General features: G+C 45.7%; 1 protein-coding gene across 1 annotated transcript in view; it reads left to right on the top strand.

Moving 5' to 3' along the window:
* Window positions 1-4,543: 4,543 nt before the first annotated feature.
* The window catches only part of UBE3C (ubiquitin protein ligase E3C), a 119,042-nt gene continuing 107,282 nt past the window's right edge, over window positions 4,544-16,303 (top strand). The window contains exon 1 of the mRNA XM_065883992.1: window positions 4,544-4,609. Coding sequence (XP_065740064.1) covers window positions 4,544-4,609 — 66 coding nt within the window. The remainder of the gene's footprint in view (window positions 4,610-16,303) is intronic.

The raw sequence follows: 16,303 nt of genomic DNA on the forward strand, positions 1-16,303 counted from the left end.
GCGCCTCTGAGGCCTGGGAGCACAACACAGGCCTTGGGCACAGGGTCCTCCCCAGGGTGGGGCGCTGGCGGGGCCTCGGCACGTGCGCCTGGGCTCCAGAGCACCACGCTGAGCCTGGGCCCAGTGGGGCTGCGTCACTCACAGCCTGCAGGGCAGCTGCGTCTCGCAGCTGCGCAGCCGGCTCTTTGCTGCTGCAGGGGAAGACAGCGCTTGTCGGGGGCCAGGCGAAGCGTTGGCCTGACCTGGTGACTGCCACCGATGGTGGGTTTGCCCCCATGTGAAGGCCACGTGTCCCAGACCGTGCTGGGGCCTGCAGCAGGTGAGACCCTCCGAGAAGGCCGGGCCCGGCAGGGCATCTTAGCCCCCCAGCCAGGGTTCTGGGGAGGAGGGCCGTCCAGCAGCTGCTGCCGCGTGGCCTCGACTCCAGCGCAAGGCGTGGACTATGTTGCGTGGAGGAGGACAGACAGAGGGAAGGGCTCCTGGCGGCTCCCGCAGAAGCTTCAGCTCGGGAGTCTCAGTGGCACCCAATGTAGGGGAGCAAGAGCCTTCCCTAAGCGAGCGGCCACCAGCCAAGGGCCGTCACGGCTCGAAACAGCTCCTGAGCCACCCTGCGGCCGATGTCACGGGCAGAGCTGACACTCAGTGGGCATCCAGCACCAGGGACACAGGGCTCAGTAGGGGAGAGATACGGGGTCTTGGATCTGTGGGCCGGGAGAGAAAGGTACTCCAGCCAGCCTGTTTACTGGGCCTGCCCTAGCAGATTTGCAACGTTTGCAAGATGGAAGGTGGAAGGGTCCCGGGTACCACTTTCTGAAAGGGAGAGTTTGCCCAGGTAAAACACCCCATCGCTCCGGATGGCGTGAGATTACACTCCTGATAGGAACTGAGGGCTCCCGGCGTGGACTCTGGACGTCCATCTTTGTGAACCTCAAGGCTCCTCTACCCGCCTCTTAAATGCCATCGAACCCCTGCTGTGGGCTCTGGTCTGTTATCTTGATTTGCGCTCACCTCACAGGACTTTCTGGTTTCCCTTTTGATTTCTGCTTTGACCCAGGGGCTATTAAGAAGTTAATTTCCACATTGGTAAGTTTCCCAATTTTTCGCTTTCATGGGTTTCTGACTTCATTCCATTGTGGTTGGCGAACCACTTGGTACGATTTCTTTCTGTTGCAGGACCCGGCATGGACTCCATGTGCCCCTGGGAGGAGTGGGTGCTCCGATGCGGGGGATGGGCATGCCCCAGAGTCTGTGAGGTCAGTCACTGAGAGTGGTCTTTAAATCTTCTTTCCTTGTTGACCTTCTGTCTAGCTGTTCTAGCCAGTATTCGAAATGGGTATTTGAAGTCTACAACTATTATTGTCAAATTGTTAATTTCTCCCTTCATTTCTGTCAGTTTTTGCACATTCCGATTCTTTTGGACGTTAATCTTGCAAAGCGACTTAATGTTTGTCCTCTAACGTCCCCTGGAATATGATAATGGAAGAGGAGTGTATGTTCAGATTTAGGGCGTTTTACTGTTGCCATTTCATTAATGAATGTTATGGACTGTGTCTCCTCCGCCCAGATTCATACGCTGAATGCTAACCCCCAATGTGATGGTGTTGGGAGGTGGGGCTTTTGGGAGGTGATGAGGTCATGAGGTGGAGCCCTCATGAATGGGATGAGGGTCCTTATAAAAGAGCCCCCAAGAGCTCCCTCATCCCATTCCCCAAGTGAGGACACAGAGGGAAGATACTAGCTATGAACCAGGAAGTGAGTTCTCACCTGACACCAAATCTGCCGGGCCTTGATCTGGAACTTCCAGCCTCCTGACTGGGAAATAAATTTCTGTTGTTTATAAGCCACCCAGTCTGTGACATTCTGTCAAAGCAGCCTGAACTAAGACAATAAAGCTTCTTTTTCTGAAAGAAATTGATCATTAAAATTATTATACACATAGAAAGTATATTAAACATATATCAACATTTTAAAGAATAATACAAAGCAAACACCCCTGGGAAGACCATGCAGGTTGAGAAACAATGCTGCCAGTAACTTTGAATCTTCCCTCCAAGGTCTCCTCCCATCAGTAACTACTATCCCCCCTTTTTGTGTGAAAATTTTCTGTATATTTCTTGATAGTTTTATTCACTGGAATTTTCTTGGTGTTTTATTATTGGAGAATCTAAATGGGATCACTTAATCACATTGCATGAGTTCTAGTGAATTGTACCGGACAGTGTGTCAGGCATGATTTGGGACAGTAAAAGGAAGGAGTGAATTTCCAGCCTTGGGTGTACAGTGGCCTTGGTGTTAATTTAATGAATATTCTCTTGGGACCCACTGCAGCGTCTCCGGAGGCGACAGTTACATGGCTCACCAGCAGCCCCGGGATGATCTCAAAGGAGAGGGGGTGTATCCTCTGGGGACGTCAAGGAACAGATCCATCAAATGGAAGCCTGCTGCCCTGCAACTCAGCCACGATGCCTTAGGGTGTCTTTCCTGCAGAAAGAACTCATTCCTGGGTGTGAGAATGTGACTGCAGCAGAATTTGTAACATCAACAAAATGGTGTTAACCTAAGTGCCAAACAACAGGGGAATGGTGAGATAATAAATGACGGCCCAGGAGGGACATAGCCCTGTAGACACCTTGATTTTAGCCCAGTGAGACTTCTGACCTGCAGATCTGTAAGATAGTAAATTTGTGTTGCTTAAGCCACTAGGATTGTGGTGATGCGTTACCGCAATGATAGGAAACTAAGACAGATAGATAGATATGTTCTTAGCCAATTTAGAAAATTCGAAATATACCCAGCAGATGGAGGCAGCACACCTTAATTACCAACAAAGCTGATATTGGAGAACTAGTTAAATGGGCTTTCCTGCTCCTCACTCCTGGCCTGGACCTTGGACGAGTTTATTTGGGGCAAAATCTGAGACCTCAGAGTAGAGTCACTTACTGAGGGCACATACTGGATATTACCAATATTTTAAATCTTTGCTCATCTGACAGGTTTAAAAAAGTGATGATTTGTAAAATCTGTAAAATTTAAAACTTGATAAAATTTGTGTATTTTTGATGAATCAAGGATTTCTTGATATATCAGAGGGGCTTATGTGTTAACTGGAAAACTGCACTAATCACTGGGTTTCAAAGGTTTTTGATCCTGACGACTGTGATCTAATTCTCATATATATATATATGAGAATATATATATAGTATGTGTGTATATGTGTGTGTGTGTGTGTGTGTGTGTGTGTGTGTGTGTACATGCAGGATTTTTCAAACTGAGATTAAAACCCATTAGTGGGTTGTGAAATGTACTTACTGGTTTGCGGCTGGTATTAAAAAAAAAAGACAACAGAGTAAAAAAAATAGTGCATCTCACATAGTAATGAAAAACAGTTTTTAAGATTTTGATTTCAGTCGTGTGTATATGAAATATATGTGTGCGTATGATATCTATTTACGTATATGTGTACACGATATATATTTCTCTGTGTATATGTGATATAGATGTATATATGTGTGTATATGCTATATATTTGTGTATATATTGATGTGCATGTGACAGTTATGTTAACTGTATGTATGCATACATGGTATACTTTTATACATGTGCATGTATTGATATACGTTTGTATCTATGTGTGTATGATATATACGTGTATATATTGAAATATGTGTGTATGAAGTCCAGACATAACTGGGTCACAACGTTAAATGATGCACTCTCTACGGGCATTAAGTAATAAAGCTGATATTTTTCCCCTCAGATCAGTCAAGTTTGGTATCATCGAAAGCGTGGAGCCCGCTTCCCAGAAAAGTGCACAAACAACATCCTAGTCGCACTCCGGCGCGCAGGCGCCCACCGACCCCTGCAGCCGCCCTCGGCGCACTGTGGAGACGGGATTCATCCCCACCACTCGGGACGCGCACGCGCGCCTGCCCCTCCGCGCGCCCCCTCCCCGGGCACCAGCGCCCCCGCGGCACCTGCGGCCCCCCCCTCCCCGGGCACCTGCGCCCCACCTACGCGCCCCGGCCCCGCCCCTCATCCCTCCCGCCGCAGAGCCTGGCACCGCCGCTTCTTCCCACGCTCCGACGCGCCGTCGATGCGGGCGCGCGCACGCGGGCGGGGCGCCGGGAGCAGCGCCGCGGCGTCGGTGTCGGGCGCGCGCACGCCGGCGGGGCGGCGCACGGCGGCAGCAGCAGCAGCGGCGGCGGCGGCGGCCATTTTTCCTCCCGGCAGCTGCTCCGGGTGCAAGTGCGGGGTCAGCGGCCCTGCCGGCGCTCGGGCTCGGCCGGAGCGGCGGGGAGGCGTGGATGAGGGGGGAGGTGGCAGAGGGCTGCCCCCAGTGTCGCCGCCCCTCCCCCCACAGGGCAGTCCGGGCGGGCAGAGCGCCGGCGGGCGCGGGCTCGGGGTCACTTCCTGGCGCGGCCTCGTCCTCGCCGCTCCCCTCCCGCCGGGACCTCCCCCGGTCGCTGTCCCCGCCGGGGACCCTCCCCCGGGGCCCGCCCGCGCTCTCAGTGTCGGGCCCTCCCAGATGGGATAGGCTGTAAAGATGTTTAGTTTTGAAGGGGATTTCAAAACCAGGCCCAAGGTGTCCCTGGGAGGCGCGAGCCGGAAGGTAAGAGCGGCCTGCGAGCGGCAGTGCCGCGGGGCTGGGCGGGGCCAGCCGCGGACTCCGGGCGGGACGGCTGGCTGGGGGCCGGCTCGGGTCCGGGAGGGGTCCATCCCGGCGGAGGGACGCGCGAGGGGGCGGGCTGCGGGGTCACCTGCTCCTACGGCTCAAAGCGGGTCTGGAAGGAAAGCTGATGGGGAAAAAGGGCTTTGTGGACCGGAATCGCCCGGAAGCTGCAAGGATGCTGAGGGTGGACGGCCTTTTATACTTAGGTAGTGAAAAACTCGGGGCAAAGGACACAGTGTTTCTTTCAGAAATGAACTTTAGATACTTTATCACACTTGACTGATGGTGATTGCTTTTAGAGTACTACGTGGGGGTCTTGTCTGTTGTAGAAAGTAAGTAGAATGTATTTGTTCATGACAACAGTCTCTGAAGTTGAGGCGGAACTCCTCATCATAGGCCACGTGTTTGAATCCAAGGCCATGAAAGTCGTCCCTTACCAGCCTTTTGGAAACACTTCTGGAGAGACTCTAGCACTTTTTTTCTGTTACAACTGGTCGTATGATTATTCTTAGGATAACAGTGTAGAATAAGGGCGTACAAACTAGTTACTGTGCTATCCTCTCTGATGACAGGCATGTACTGATTCGGTGGAATTGCTGACAAGTAGTTCAGCGTCAGTGTTGCTTCATTTATGTGCTTGCTTTTTACCACTTCTCCACTGGATCCCTTCCCTGCCTGTTTTAGTTTTATCAGACTAAAAATAAAGTGTGGTCGCCCTTGCTTAGAGTGTTGGAAAAGTTCAAGTGAGTATAATTAGCAGATTGTTTACTAAATAATTTTCTAAAGTGTTCTTTCAGTGGTTGTCTATTCTTATGTATTAGTGTATTCTGTATGTTACACTTAACGACGGGGTTGGCACATGACTGAGCAGATGTTCAAGTCCACGTACGAATATCCGCTTTAAATTGTACTGTGGGGGTATGTGCATGATGGTTTCTGAGGGTAGAGGAGGGGAACCCAGCAGGGATTTGGGCAGGAAGTGTGCTGATAACTTACAAGCTTTGGGTTTTGCATGATGGTGATTGGTTGGGGGTTGCAGAACTAGGTGCTAGACTAGGTGCTGTGAACGTGTTGTGCAGGGCTGGCGTGGGTCACGTTCAGTGGCTTGGGTATTCATGAAAATTCCAAATGAGATCAAAGGACTTATGCCATTGGAAGAACCTCTGGGCCAGATCTAGTTTACAGGTGGGATAAAGAGCTGTTGAGTGATAGCACAGCCGCATAGCAAGCTGGGGGCAGGTCACCACCTTAGAATCCATGTCACCTCACTTACGTAGGACTTTGTGACTTCTGTTACAGACAGGAGTGCCCTGGCAGATCCTGCTAAGGTGTTGATCCTGTTTTCTCACCAAGTAACACATCTCTTCTTTAAGGAAAATAGTTATCTGTTGATCAGAATCTCAAGGGGAGATTGCACGTCTTGCTTTTCAGCTGTGCGAAACAATTTTTTCCCCCTTTTTACCCCCCTTTTCGTTGAGGTTTAGACTTAACATACAGTCAGGGTCACAGACATTAAGTGTCTGTGTCTTAGGCCATGTCCCTTAGAAGCCTGAGGAGGAAATCCTTGTGCAGGTGAAACTGAGGAGGGAAGAGGAGAGGGCAGGGGACCGGGGGTTTTCTTGGTTGGAGTTTATCTTTAGCCGGATCCCACCGACAACTCTGGAGCGTGGCTGGCATCACGGAGTTGTCCCGTCTTGAGGTGAAGGGGCTGGCATTTTGTATCCCCGTATCATTTAGTCGTTGTCTGCAGGCTGCCCCTGGGGTGGGTGGGAGTGTAATTCTCCAGAGAGGGTGGCAGTAAGGAGCCCACCGCAGTCACTCTGCAGTGGCTGGGGGGTGGGTGCATTGGCCTGGGACCGGAATCTGGGCAGGGAATTAACTGTAGGTTCGGCTGGAAGGATTTTTACAGCCCACCACTCCCATCAAATAACATGCCCAGCATTCCAGAGGCCCCCATCTGCACCCTTCCATTCTAAGCCCTCCTACCCAAAGGTAACTACTATTCCGACCTTTATTACCACAGATCAATTCTGCCTGTTGAACTTCTTGTGCGTAGAGGCCACTCTTTTTGGACTGGCCTCTGTGGCTCAGCATTTGGTCTGAGAGGTGGGATCCATCGTCTTATTCTGGTTGCATTGTCTGAACGTACATAGCACAGTTGATCCGTATTTGTTGTGTGTGTCTCTGGATGGACACATGCTCTCACGTGCTGCTCACACGTTGCACGTGGGTTTAGCTCCAGTGCACTCTGCCTCGTTCTGAGCGTTTCAGTGGCTCCACTTCCTTGCCAACACTTAGCGTTGTCAGTCATTTTAATTTGGCCGTTCCGGTGGGTATGTAGTTTCATTGTAGCTTTAATTTTGTTTCCTAACAACTAATGATGTTGCGCACCCACATATGCTTATTTTCCTTAATTCTCTTTGGCTGCCACGTAAGTCTTTTGCCTCATTTGAAAAACAAAAACTTAAAATGATCTTTCTCCCATGTCTTAAATTATTGTTTGAAATTTTCCCTTCTTAAGTTTAGTGGAAACTGAATAGTTGCTACTTTTTGGATAAATACATCTTTCCCCCCCTCAAAATTAAATGAATATTTAAAATGTTTATTTGTAAAGGTTCTTTGAAGGATCTGAAACATTGTAAGGAAAAGTTCATGCCCTCGTTGTCATCTTGTTGGGGAGATAAGACTTACACAGTTAAACATAAAATAACAATAGAGAGAGCAATTACCACATTCTGGGTTTTCCTTGGGCTGATTCAGGAAAGAATAGAGTTGGTTGGGGCTTAGTCTTGAAGGATGCGGGGAATTAGTGAGCTGGGAAGCAAGGGTATTCCAGGTGGGTGGAAGGGTATACATTGAGTAGGTATATACTGGATTGGGTAGGTATATACTAAGTCACACAGGTTTCCACTTTTTAATATTTCTGAAGTCAGGATACATGGTGGCATGATAGTTTATTGGCAGTATTTTTTTCTATTCTTGGTAGTGCATAGAAGAATATCTTAATGGTAATTTGATTACAAGTATAGAAATCCACTGTTATTAGCATCTTGCCTTAATGTGGTTCATTTGTTACATTGATGAACCAATAGCAATACATTAAGATTCATTCTTTGTGTTGTGCTTTAAGTGGGTTTTGACAAATGTATAATGACATGTATCTGCCATTACAGCATCATAGAGAATAGTTTGTTGTCCTAAAAATCCACTGTGCTTTACCTATTCATCTTCTCCCTTATCCCTCACACACCGCCGCCTTCCTGCCCCCAATCTCTGGCCACCACTGATCTTTTTACTGTCTCCATAGTTTTGCCTTTCTAAAATGTCATGTAGTTGGAATCATACGGTGTGTGGCCTCTTCAGATTTGCTTCTTTCACTTAGCAGCATACATTTAAGGTTCCTCCATGCCTTTTCATAGCTTGCTAGCTTGTTTTTTTATCCTATTTTTTATTAACAGACTATTTTTGTAGAGCAGTTTTAGTCTTAACAGAAAAAACTGATGGGAAGGTACAGAGAGTTCTCACTCTATCTTCCTAGCACATTGTTTTCTCTATTATTTCCATCTTGCCATAATGTGGTACGTTTGTTACAATTGATAGACCAATATTGATACCTTATTATTAAGTCAGTTTATATCAGGGTTCAGTCCAGGTGTTGTACGTTCTGTGAGTTTTGATCTTTTGAGACTGGCTTCTTTAACTTAGGACTATGCTTTTAAGGTTGTTCCAGGTCTTTCCTGGCCTGATGGCTCTTCCCCCCACCCCACTCTAAATTGCTGAATACTATTCCATTGTCTGGATGGGCCGCAGTTTATTTGTCCCTTCACCTGCTGAAGGACATCTTGGTTGCTTCCAAGTTTTAGCAATTATGAATAAAGCTGCCATAAACATCCACATGCAGGTTTTGTGTGTGGACATAGTTTTCAGCTCCTTTTTGTAAATATCAAGGAGCCCGATCATATGGTAAGGTTATGTTTAGTTTTGTAATTAGCTGCCAAACTGTCTTCCAAAGTGGCTGCACTGTTTTGCATTCCCACCAGCAATGAGAGTTCCTGTTGCTCCACATCCTTGCCAGCATTTGGTGTTGTCAGTGTTTAAATTTTGGCCATTCCGATAGGTATGTAGTGGTATCTCATTGTTTTAAGTTGCATTTCCCTGTTGACATGTGATGTGGAGCATCTTTTCACATGTGCTTATTTACCATCTGCGTATCTTTGTTAAGATGTCTGTTCAGGTCTTTATCCCATTTTTTAACTGGGTTGTTTGTTTCCTTACTGTTGAGTCTTAGCAGTTCCTTATACACGTTTTCAATGTATTTGTGTATATTTTGCAGATATAAACTCTTTTCAGAGAGGCCTTTTGCATATATCTTCTCCCAGTTTTGAGCTTGTCTTTTCATTCTCTTAACAGTCTTTTGCAGAGCAGAAGTTTTTAATTCTAATGAAGTCCAGTTTTATCAGTTTTTTTCTTTCATGAATTGTGCTTCTTATGTCCTATCTAAAGAGTCATTGCCAAACACAGTGTCACCTGGTTTTTCTCCTGTGTTAACTTCTAGTAGTATTATAGTTTTGTATTTTACATTTAGGTCTGTGATCCATTTTGGGTTAATTTTTGTGAAAGGTGTTAAGGTCTGTGTCTAGATTTATTTTTTCTTTCTGTTTTGGCCTGTGGATATCCAGTTGTTCCAACATATTTGTTGAAAAGCTGTCCTTTCTTCATTGAATTGCCTTTGCTCCTTTGTCAGAAGATCAGTTGGCTGTATTTTTGTATGTCTGTTTCTTGCTATTCTGGTCCATTGATTTATTTGTCTGTTCTGGATTGTTTTGTTTTGCTTTGTTTTTGCCAGTGCCATACTGTCTTGATTTCCGGAGCTTTGTGGTAAGTCTCAAAGTCAGCTAGTGTCAGTCTTCCGACTTTGTTCACGTTTTTCTTCAGCATTGTGTTGGCTTTTTTGGATCTTTTGCCTTTCCATATCAACCTTAGAGGCAGTTTGTTGATATTCACAAAATAACTTTTATATATATATATATATGTGTGTGTGTGTGTGTGTGTGTGTATATATTTTTAAGCCACTGTTATATGTATATATATATGTGTGTATATATATATATTTTTAAGCCATTGTATTTTAGGTGTATTTGTTGCATTTGTTTTTATTGAAATATAGTTGATGGTACAATATTACATAAGTTACAGGTGTACAATAGTAATTCACAGTTTTTAAAGGTCATACTCATAGTTGTTATTAAAATATTGGGTATGTTCTCTGTGTTGTTCAGACTTATTGGGATTTTGATTGGGAATGTGTTGAATCTGTAGATCGAACAAGTTAGGAAGAATTGATCTTGACAATATTGAGTCTTCCTATCCCACATGGAATGTCTCTCCATTTGTGCAGTTCTTTGATTTTATTCATCAGACTATTGTAATTTGCCTTATATAGACTGAAGTATTTCTTTTTTGGGGGGTGCTAATATAAACAATACTGTGTATTTAATTTCCAGTTCCAAATGTTCATTGTTGGTTTACAGGAAGGCAATTTTGTTTTGTATTTACCTTTTTACCAATACCTCCCTATTTCCCTCACCCCTGTCCACCCAGCCCCTGGCAGCTACTTTTTTACTCTCTTTTTTGACTTTGACTTTTTTTCGTTTTTTTTTTTAATATTCCATGTATAAGTGATACCTACAGCATTTGTCTTTCTGTGGCTTATGTCACTTAGCTTAAGGCTCTCAAGGTCCATCCATATTTCTACACGTGGTAGAATTTCCTTCTTTCTCTTGGCTGAATAATATTCTGTTTGATGACCAGTTAGGTCTTCGTATCTTTATTATTTTGAATAATGCTGCAGTGAATATAGTGGTACAGATATCTTTTCAATACCTGTTTTCATTTCTGTTGTATAGCTACCAAGAAGTGGGGTTGCTGGACCATAAGGTAGTTCTATTTTTAATTTTTTGAGGAACCTTCATATTGTTTCCATAGTGGAAATGTTATTTATTTATTTTATTATTATTTTTTAAATTTCAAATTCCAGTTGTTCATTGATGGAATGTGGAACAGCAATTGACTTTTGTATGTTAATCTTGTATCCTGCAGTGTTGCTATAATCACTTATTAGTTCCAGGAGTTTTTCGTTAATTCTTTGGGATTTTCTGCAGAGACGATCATGTCATCTGTGACCAAAGACAGTTTTATTTCTTTCTTCCCAATCTGTATAGCTTTTGTTTCCTTTTCTTGCTTTATTGCATTAGCTAGAGCTAATGATGTCAAAAAGGAGTGGTAAGAGATATCCTTGCTTTGTTCCTGATCTTAGTGGGAAAGTTTCTAGTTTCTCACCCTTAAGTATGATGTTAGCTGTAGGTATTTTGTGGTGGTTCTTTGTTAAGTTGAGGAAGTTCCTATCTATTTCTAGTGTGTGGAGAATTTTTGCCGTGAACGGGTGTTGGGTTTCTTTAATTTACTTTTAATTTTTAAATTTTTATTTTCTTTTTTGGCCACATGGTGTGGCATGTGGGATCTTACTGCCCCAACCAGGGATCGAACCTGTGCTCCCTGCAGTGGAAGCACGGAGCCCTAACCACTAGACTGCCAGGGAATTACCTGGGTGTTGGATTTTGTCAAATGCTTTTTACTGTGTGATCATATACTTTTCCTTAGTCTGTTGATGTGATGGATTACATCAAGTGTTTTTTGAATGCTGAACCAGCCCTGCATACCTAGCATAAATCCCACGTGGTTATGATGTATAATTCTTTTTATACGTTGTTGCATTCAATTTGGTAGTATTTTGTTTGGGGATTTTTGCATCTGTGTTCCGGAGAGAGTAGCTTTTATTTCTCGTGATGTCTTTTTCTGGGTTTTGTATTAGGGCACTGCTGGCCTCGCAGAATGAGTTTCACTGTAGAGCCTACTGAAACCAGCTACTGTAATTTTAATTTCCCCTTTCGGTAAGTCTAGAATACTCTTAGGACTGTAAGCACTCTGACTGGTTAGTTTTATGTAACTGCCCTCTGTTGTGTAATTGGAGGTCTTACCTACAATATGTTAACCTGAAGAAAAGTCCATGCTGTTCCGTTTTGAAGAGCTGGCAGTTGGTATGCATGTTGTCATACGACTCTGCGTATGTTGCAGTGGAACATAAACTGTTTTTTACACGTCTGACATGAAGTAAAGTAGAAACATTTTCCAAAATCAGATTTTAAGATTTACTGTCAGAACTGGTATTATTACCTTCCTGTTTTATCTAGCAGCCCCACATCTGTTCTCTTGAATATGATTTTCCATACTCTTCACATACGGGACCAGAACACTGTAGTTCTCCGTAGCATATAAGGTCAGGAATTCTTGATCTGGTTCCTAGGGAAACCGAGCAGAATGGAAGGGCTGAGACTTTGTCTAATTCTCTTTGGACTTCTAATCAGGGTCTAGGGTGAGGCAAGCAAGGCACGAAGGGCACAAAGTTTAAGGAGGCTCTGACTCGAGATGCATAGGTGCAGGTTGCTTAAGGTGGCACTTGGGTTCGTGGCCCTGAGGTGAGTGCCTCCTTGAATTTTGTGCTCAGGCACCTACCTGGCTTGCCTTCCCTAGTCCTGTCTGGCTTTGCGTGCTCCAGCCTGTGCTGCTTTTCTTGAGTTACAGAGGTAGTTGTCAACTAGGTCTCTTAACTAAGGTAATAAACAGGTCATCTCATAGGACTGTAGAAGAGCCCTCAAAAGAGGTTATTGCAAAAGCAGTAAAGAGTTTTCCTCTGTCTCTTCCCCTCTTTTCTTATAACTTTAAAGAATGCGGACATCTAGGAGTTTGGAAGGTAAGCATTTTATTCTTTGACCATGACCCTTATTTCATTCCGCTGTGTCCTTGTTCTCCGGCCACGGCCTCTTCACGCCTTCTGTTGCCTATGCCGCTTGTGAGCATGAAGGCAGGGGCAGGAGCTTCCTTCTGACCGGCTGTCTCCGGAGCCCATCACCGTCAGTGGTGACCAAGTTCAAGTTGGAGACGCCTGCTGGGGGGGTGTGGGTGGCAGCGTAAATCAGCACAACCTACCTGGGGGATGGTTTAACAGCACGCATCAGGAGTCGTCAACAGGTATGACCCCTCTAAATCCAGCAAGTCTACTTTTAGAAATTTATTCTAAGAAACTAATTCGACAGGTGCATGGGATAGATGCACGAGAAAGAAAAGATGATGTTTGTGGCATTACTTATAGTATTGAAAAATTCAAAACAATCTAAATGTCTAACAATAGGAAATTTGTTAAATGGTATAACAGCGCGGTGGGGTACTATACAACTGTTTAAAGTGGTCATGATCTATATTTGTTACTATTTATCATTTATTGATGTCTACTCATATGTATTAAACTGTGTCATTGTTAGCGGAAATAAGTAGATTGCAAAACAGCAGTCTGCATTTAAATTATGTTCATCTGAACGGTCACGATCTCTGCTTTACCAGAGTCTGAATTTCCGATGAACAGAGGTCTAGTTCTCCGTGCGTCACAGTGGCTTAAAGCAGCACATTTTTGTCCTCTCACTCCGCTCTGTGGGGCAGGCGTCCGACAGCAGCGTGCAGGGTGGTTCTGGCCTGGGGTCTCTGGAGGCTCAGGCATCGGAAGCCTTGCCCGGTGCTGGGGGAGCCACTGTGGGGCTGGCTTATGCCTGTGCCTGGAGGCCAGTGATGGGTCCTGGCAGGAGGTGTCAGCTCCTGCCACTCGGACGTCACCTTAGGGCTGCTTGAGTGTCCTCCTGACCTGGCAGCTGGCTTCCCCGGAGCCAGTGCCGCAGGAGAGCAGGGAGAACGAGGCAAAGCCTGTTACGAGGGAGTCCTGAAAGTCATACGTTGTCACTTTTGTCCTATTTTATTTGTCAATCCAGTCCACACTCAAGGTGAGAGGAATCAAACTCCACCAGTTTGGAAATGTAGCAAGGAAAGAACTTGGTAAACTAGGAACAGCTTAGAAAACTGGTGAAATAGAGAACTGACTTAAGATTCCCTTCTCCCGGGCGAGGCTCCCTGACTGCGAGCTGGCCTTTCCTGTGAGCTGTTAAGCTCCTGCGTTCCTGCGCGGTCTTACCTGAAATGTTATCTCTTAGGCAGTTTATCTGAGTTAAGCATCTTCCTCAGAAAAGCCTCAGAATCATGAGAGGCTGCCATGTATTTGCAGCGATTTGAATTCGCTTAGATCATTTACCTTCTTAATCCAACGACCCTTGGAGAAGAGGGGGGAATATACAGGGGAGAAAGTAATATGGGAATGAAAGTGTTTGGCTTGTCGCTTTGACAGCCACAGGGCAGGAGGTAGATGCCTCAGGCCTTTGGAGAGAGGGAGTGAAGTAGGAGAGCATCGAAGCAAATTTCTGGCCATCTGAGAGCTGCTCGGGGCGCCTGTGCCGGAGCGGAGGGGGAAGCCTGTTTCCCTCCTCTTCCAGGGCCCCGGGCGGGCAGCGTAACGTCAGCGCCCTCGGCTCTGGTGTGCTGGACTGCGCTCCTTAGCACTGCTTACAGGTGGAACGCTGTTGCCACCAGCTAGGAGGATCCGCACGGACAGAGGTGTCCACCCTGGAGAGGTGGCCGTCACCTACAGACTGCAGCTGGCTGGAGTGGGGGTGGGCCCAGAGAAGGCTGGGGAGACGGGCAGTCAGGGGCCAGGTCATAAAGGGGCACCTTGGGAGCCACTGACGGCTTTTGAAGCAGTGAAGTGACCCTGAGCAAACTCGGGTTTTAGAGGGACGATTGTGGGGCAGTGCAGGGGCTGGACACCAGGCGAGAGACAGGCAGCTGTAGTTGTGCAGAGGAGTAGTGAGGGCCTGAAGCAGGCAGCAGGAACTGAGTGGAGGGGTTCAGGGCTGTCGAGGAGCCAGAATTGATGAGCTCTGGTGGACAAGCATCACGTCAGGTGTCAGTCTGGGGTGACAGGAGCGGACAGTGACCCCATAATCCGACACGATGCTGAGTTCCTAGGGATGTGTTCAATGTAAAATGCTTGGGTTTGCTCAGTAGGCAGGTGGGGTGCTAGTCTGGAGCTTCAGGTAGAGACTGGGAGTCCGTTGGTCCATCAGTAGGTAACAGTTGAAGTTGTGAGATGCTCTGGAAAATGTTCTGCTGAGAAGACATGTGGGCTCAGGACAAAACTCCGAGGGATGCCAGCGTTTACAGAAACAGAGGAAGAGGGGCACGCAAGGGAGAGGTGCTGCTGGGACCAGTGCGTGGCCAGCCAGCAGGCGTGGCAGTGTGCGCAGACAGTAGTACTGACCGAGAGGCCGTGAGCAGAGCAGAGCTCATTAGAAAAGCGGGGCTTGTTGGAGGACCTCAGACCTTTTGTACTGGTTTTGAGGTTTTATTTGCTATAGCTGTGACTATATCCTGTGTACTGACCATAAGACATTTATATAAACTTTAGGTTATTCCAAAGCTGAGGATCCGGTTGTTCAGTCTATTTTCTAAAATTAAAATTTCGTTTTCTTTTTAAAATTACCGTGCATGTTCTTTGTATGAGCTGTGTATGATGAAGTATACATGTTCATCCTTTACTTTTGGACATTTAGGTTGTTTCTGTTTTGTTGTGAACGACATCTTTATAGCCAATGATTATAATTATCCTTTAGGATACATTGCAGAAAGAAGCCGAATTGCTTGGTCAGTGTGCACATAGGCTTCTGATATGTTTTGTTCTCTAGAAAAAAGTATATCAATTTCCATTCCCTGGTCTTAGCAGTTAAGTGCTGCCTTAGCATCTGTGCAGTTGCAGGGAGCCTCCGAGGGCACTTTCTCTCCAGGGTGTTTCTGTTTTCTCTCCTTATTTGTTAGTTAACCTACACTGCACCCCTCAGGGTTTGTCCTCCTGCTTGTTGTATGCTCTCACCTCTTCTTGGCTCCTTCTCTGTGAGGCGGAGGTGTTGGCATCCCGTAGAGGAAGAAATCAGGGCTCAGAGATTCCAGATCATTTAGTGGAGTATGTGAACCCTGGTCTGGATGTTGGATGTTGTGTAGCCTGCACATCTTGTGTTGCTTCTCGCTTTGCTTCAGCTCTCCCTTAACTGCTTGGCAAGTTGAGGACCATGTCCTGCAGGCACTGAAAGGATGGCTTTAACAATCCTATGTCTTCTTGAATTAATTTTTCTTACGATATGCAGCTTTAGTACTCTCTTCAACTTTTTTAGGAACATTAGTAAACTGTAGTGTGTTGGCAAGCAGCACAGTTCATAGCACATCTTTACTGTGAAAGGTGAAATGTGAAAAGTAAAATGGGGGCTTGAAAAAATGCTTATCTTCCTAACCAGTTGTCTGCAACTTATTCATCTCTTCTGGGCTTCTTGTTTCCACATCTTGTAATGGGAAAGTCATAATTCTTGATAATGAGAAAGTTAGATTATCACTAATCTTCCTTGGTCTAATAACGTTTCCATTTCTAATCTCCAGTCAGTGGCCTTTAAAAAGAGTTACCTTTTTTTTAATTGAAAAAGTTATAAAAACTGAGACTCTTCTAAAGGGCATATAATGAAGTCTTCCTCTCACTGAGACTCCAGACGTCCTCATTCTTACCAGTTCCTCAATCTTTTCAAAACTAGATTAAATATAAATAAACATGTGCCCCTAGCTTTTTAAATAACAGTGAGAGCTACTGTTCTCCTC

Source organism: Phocoena phocoena, chromosome 9, assembly GCF_963924675.1.
Source record: "Phocoena phocoena chromosome 9, mPhoPho1.1, whole genome shotgun sequence".
Classification (NCBI taxonomy): domain Eukaryota; kingdom Metazoa; phylum Chordata; class Mammalia; order Artiodactyla; family Phocoenidae; genus Phocoena; species Phocoena phocoena.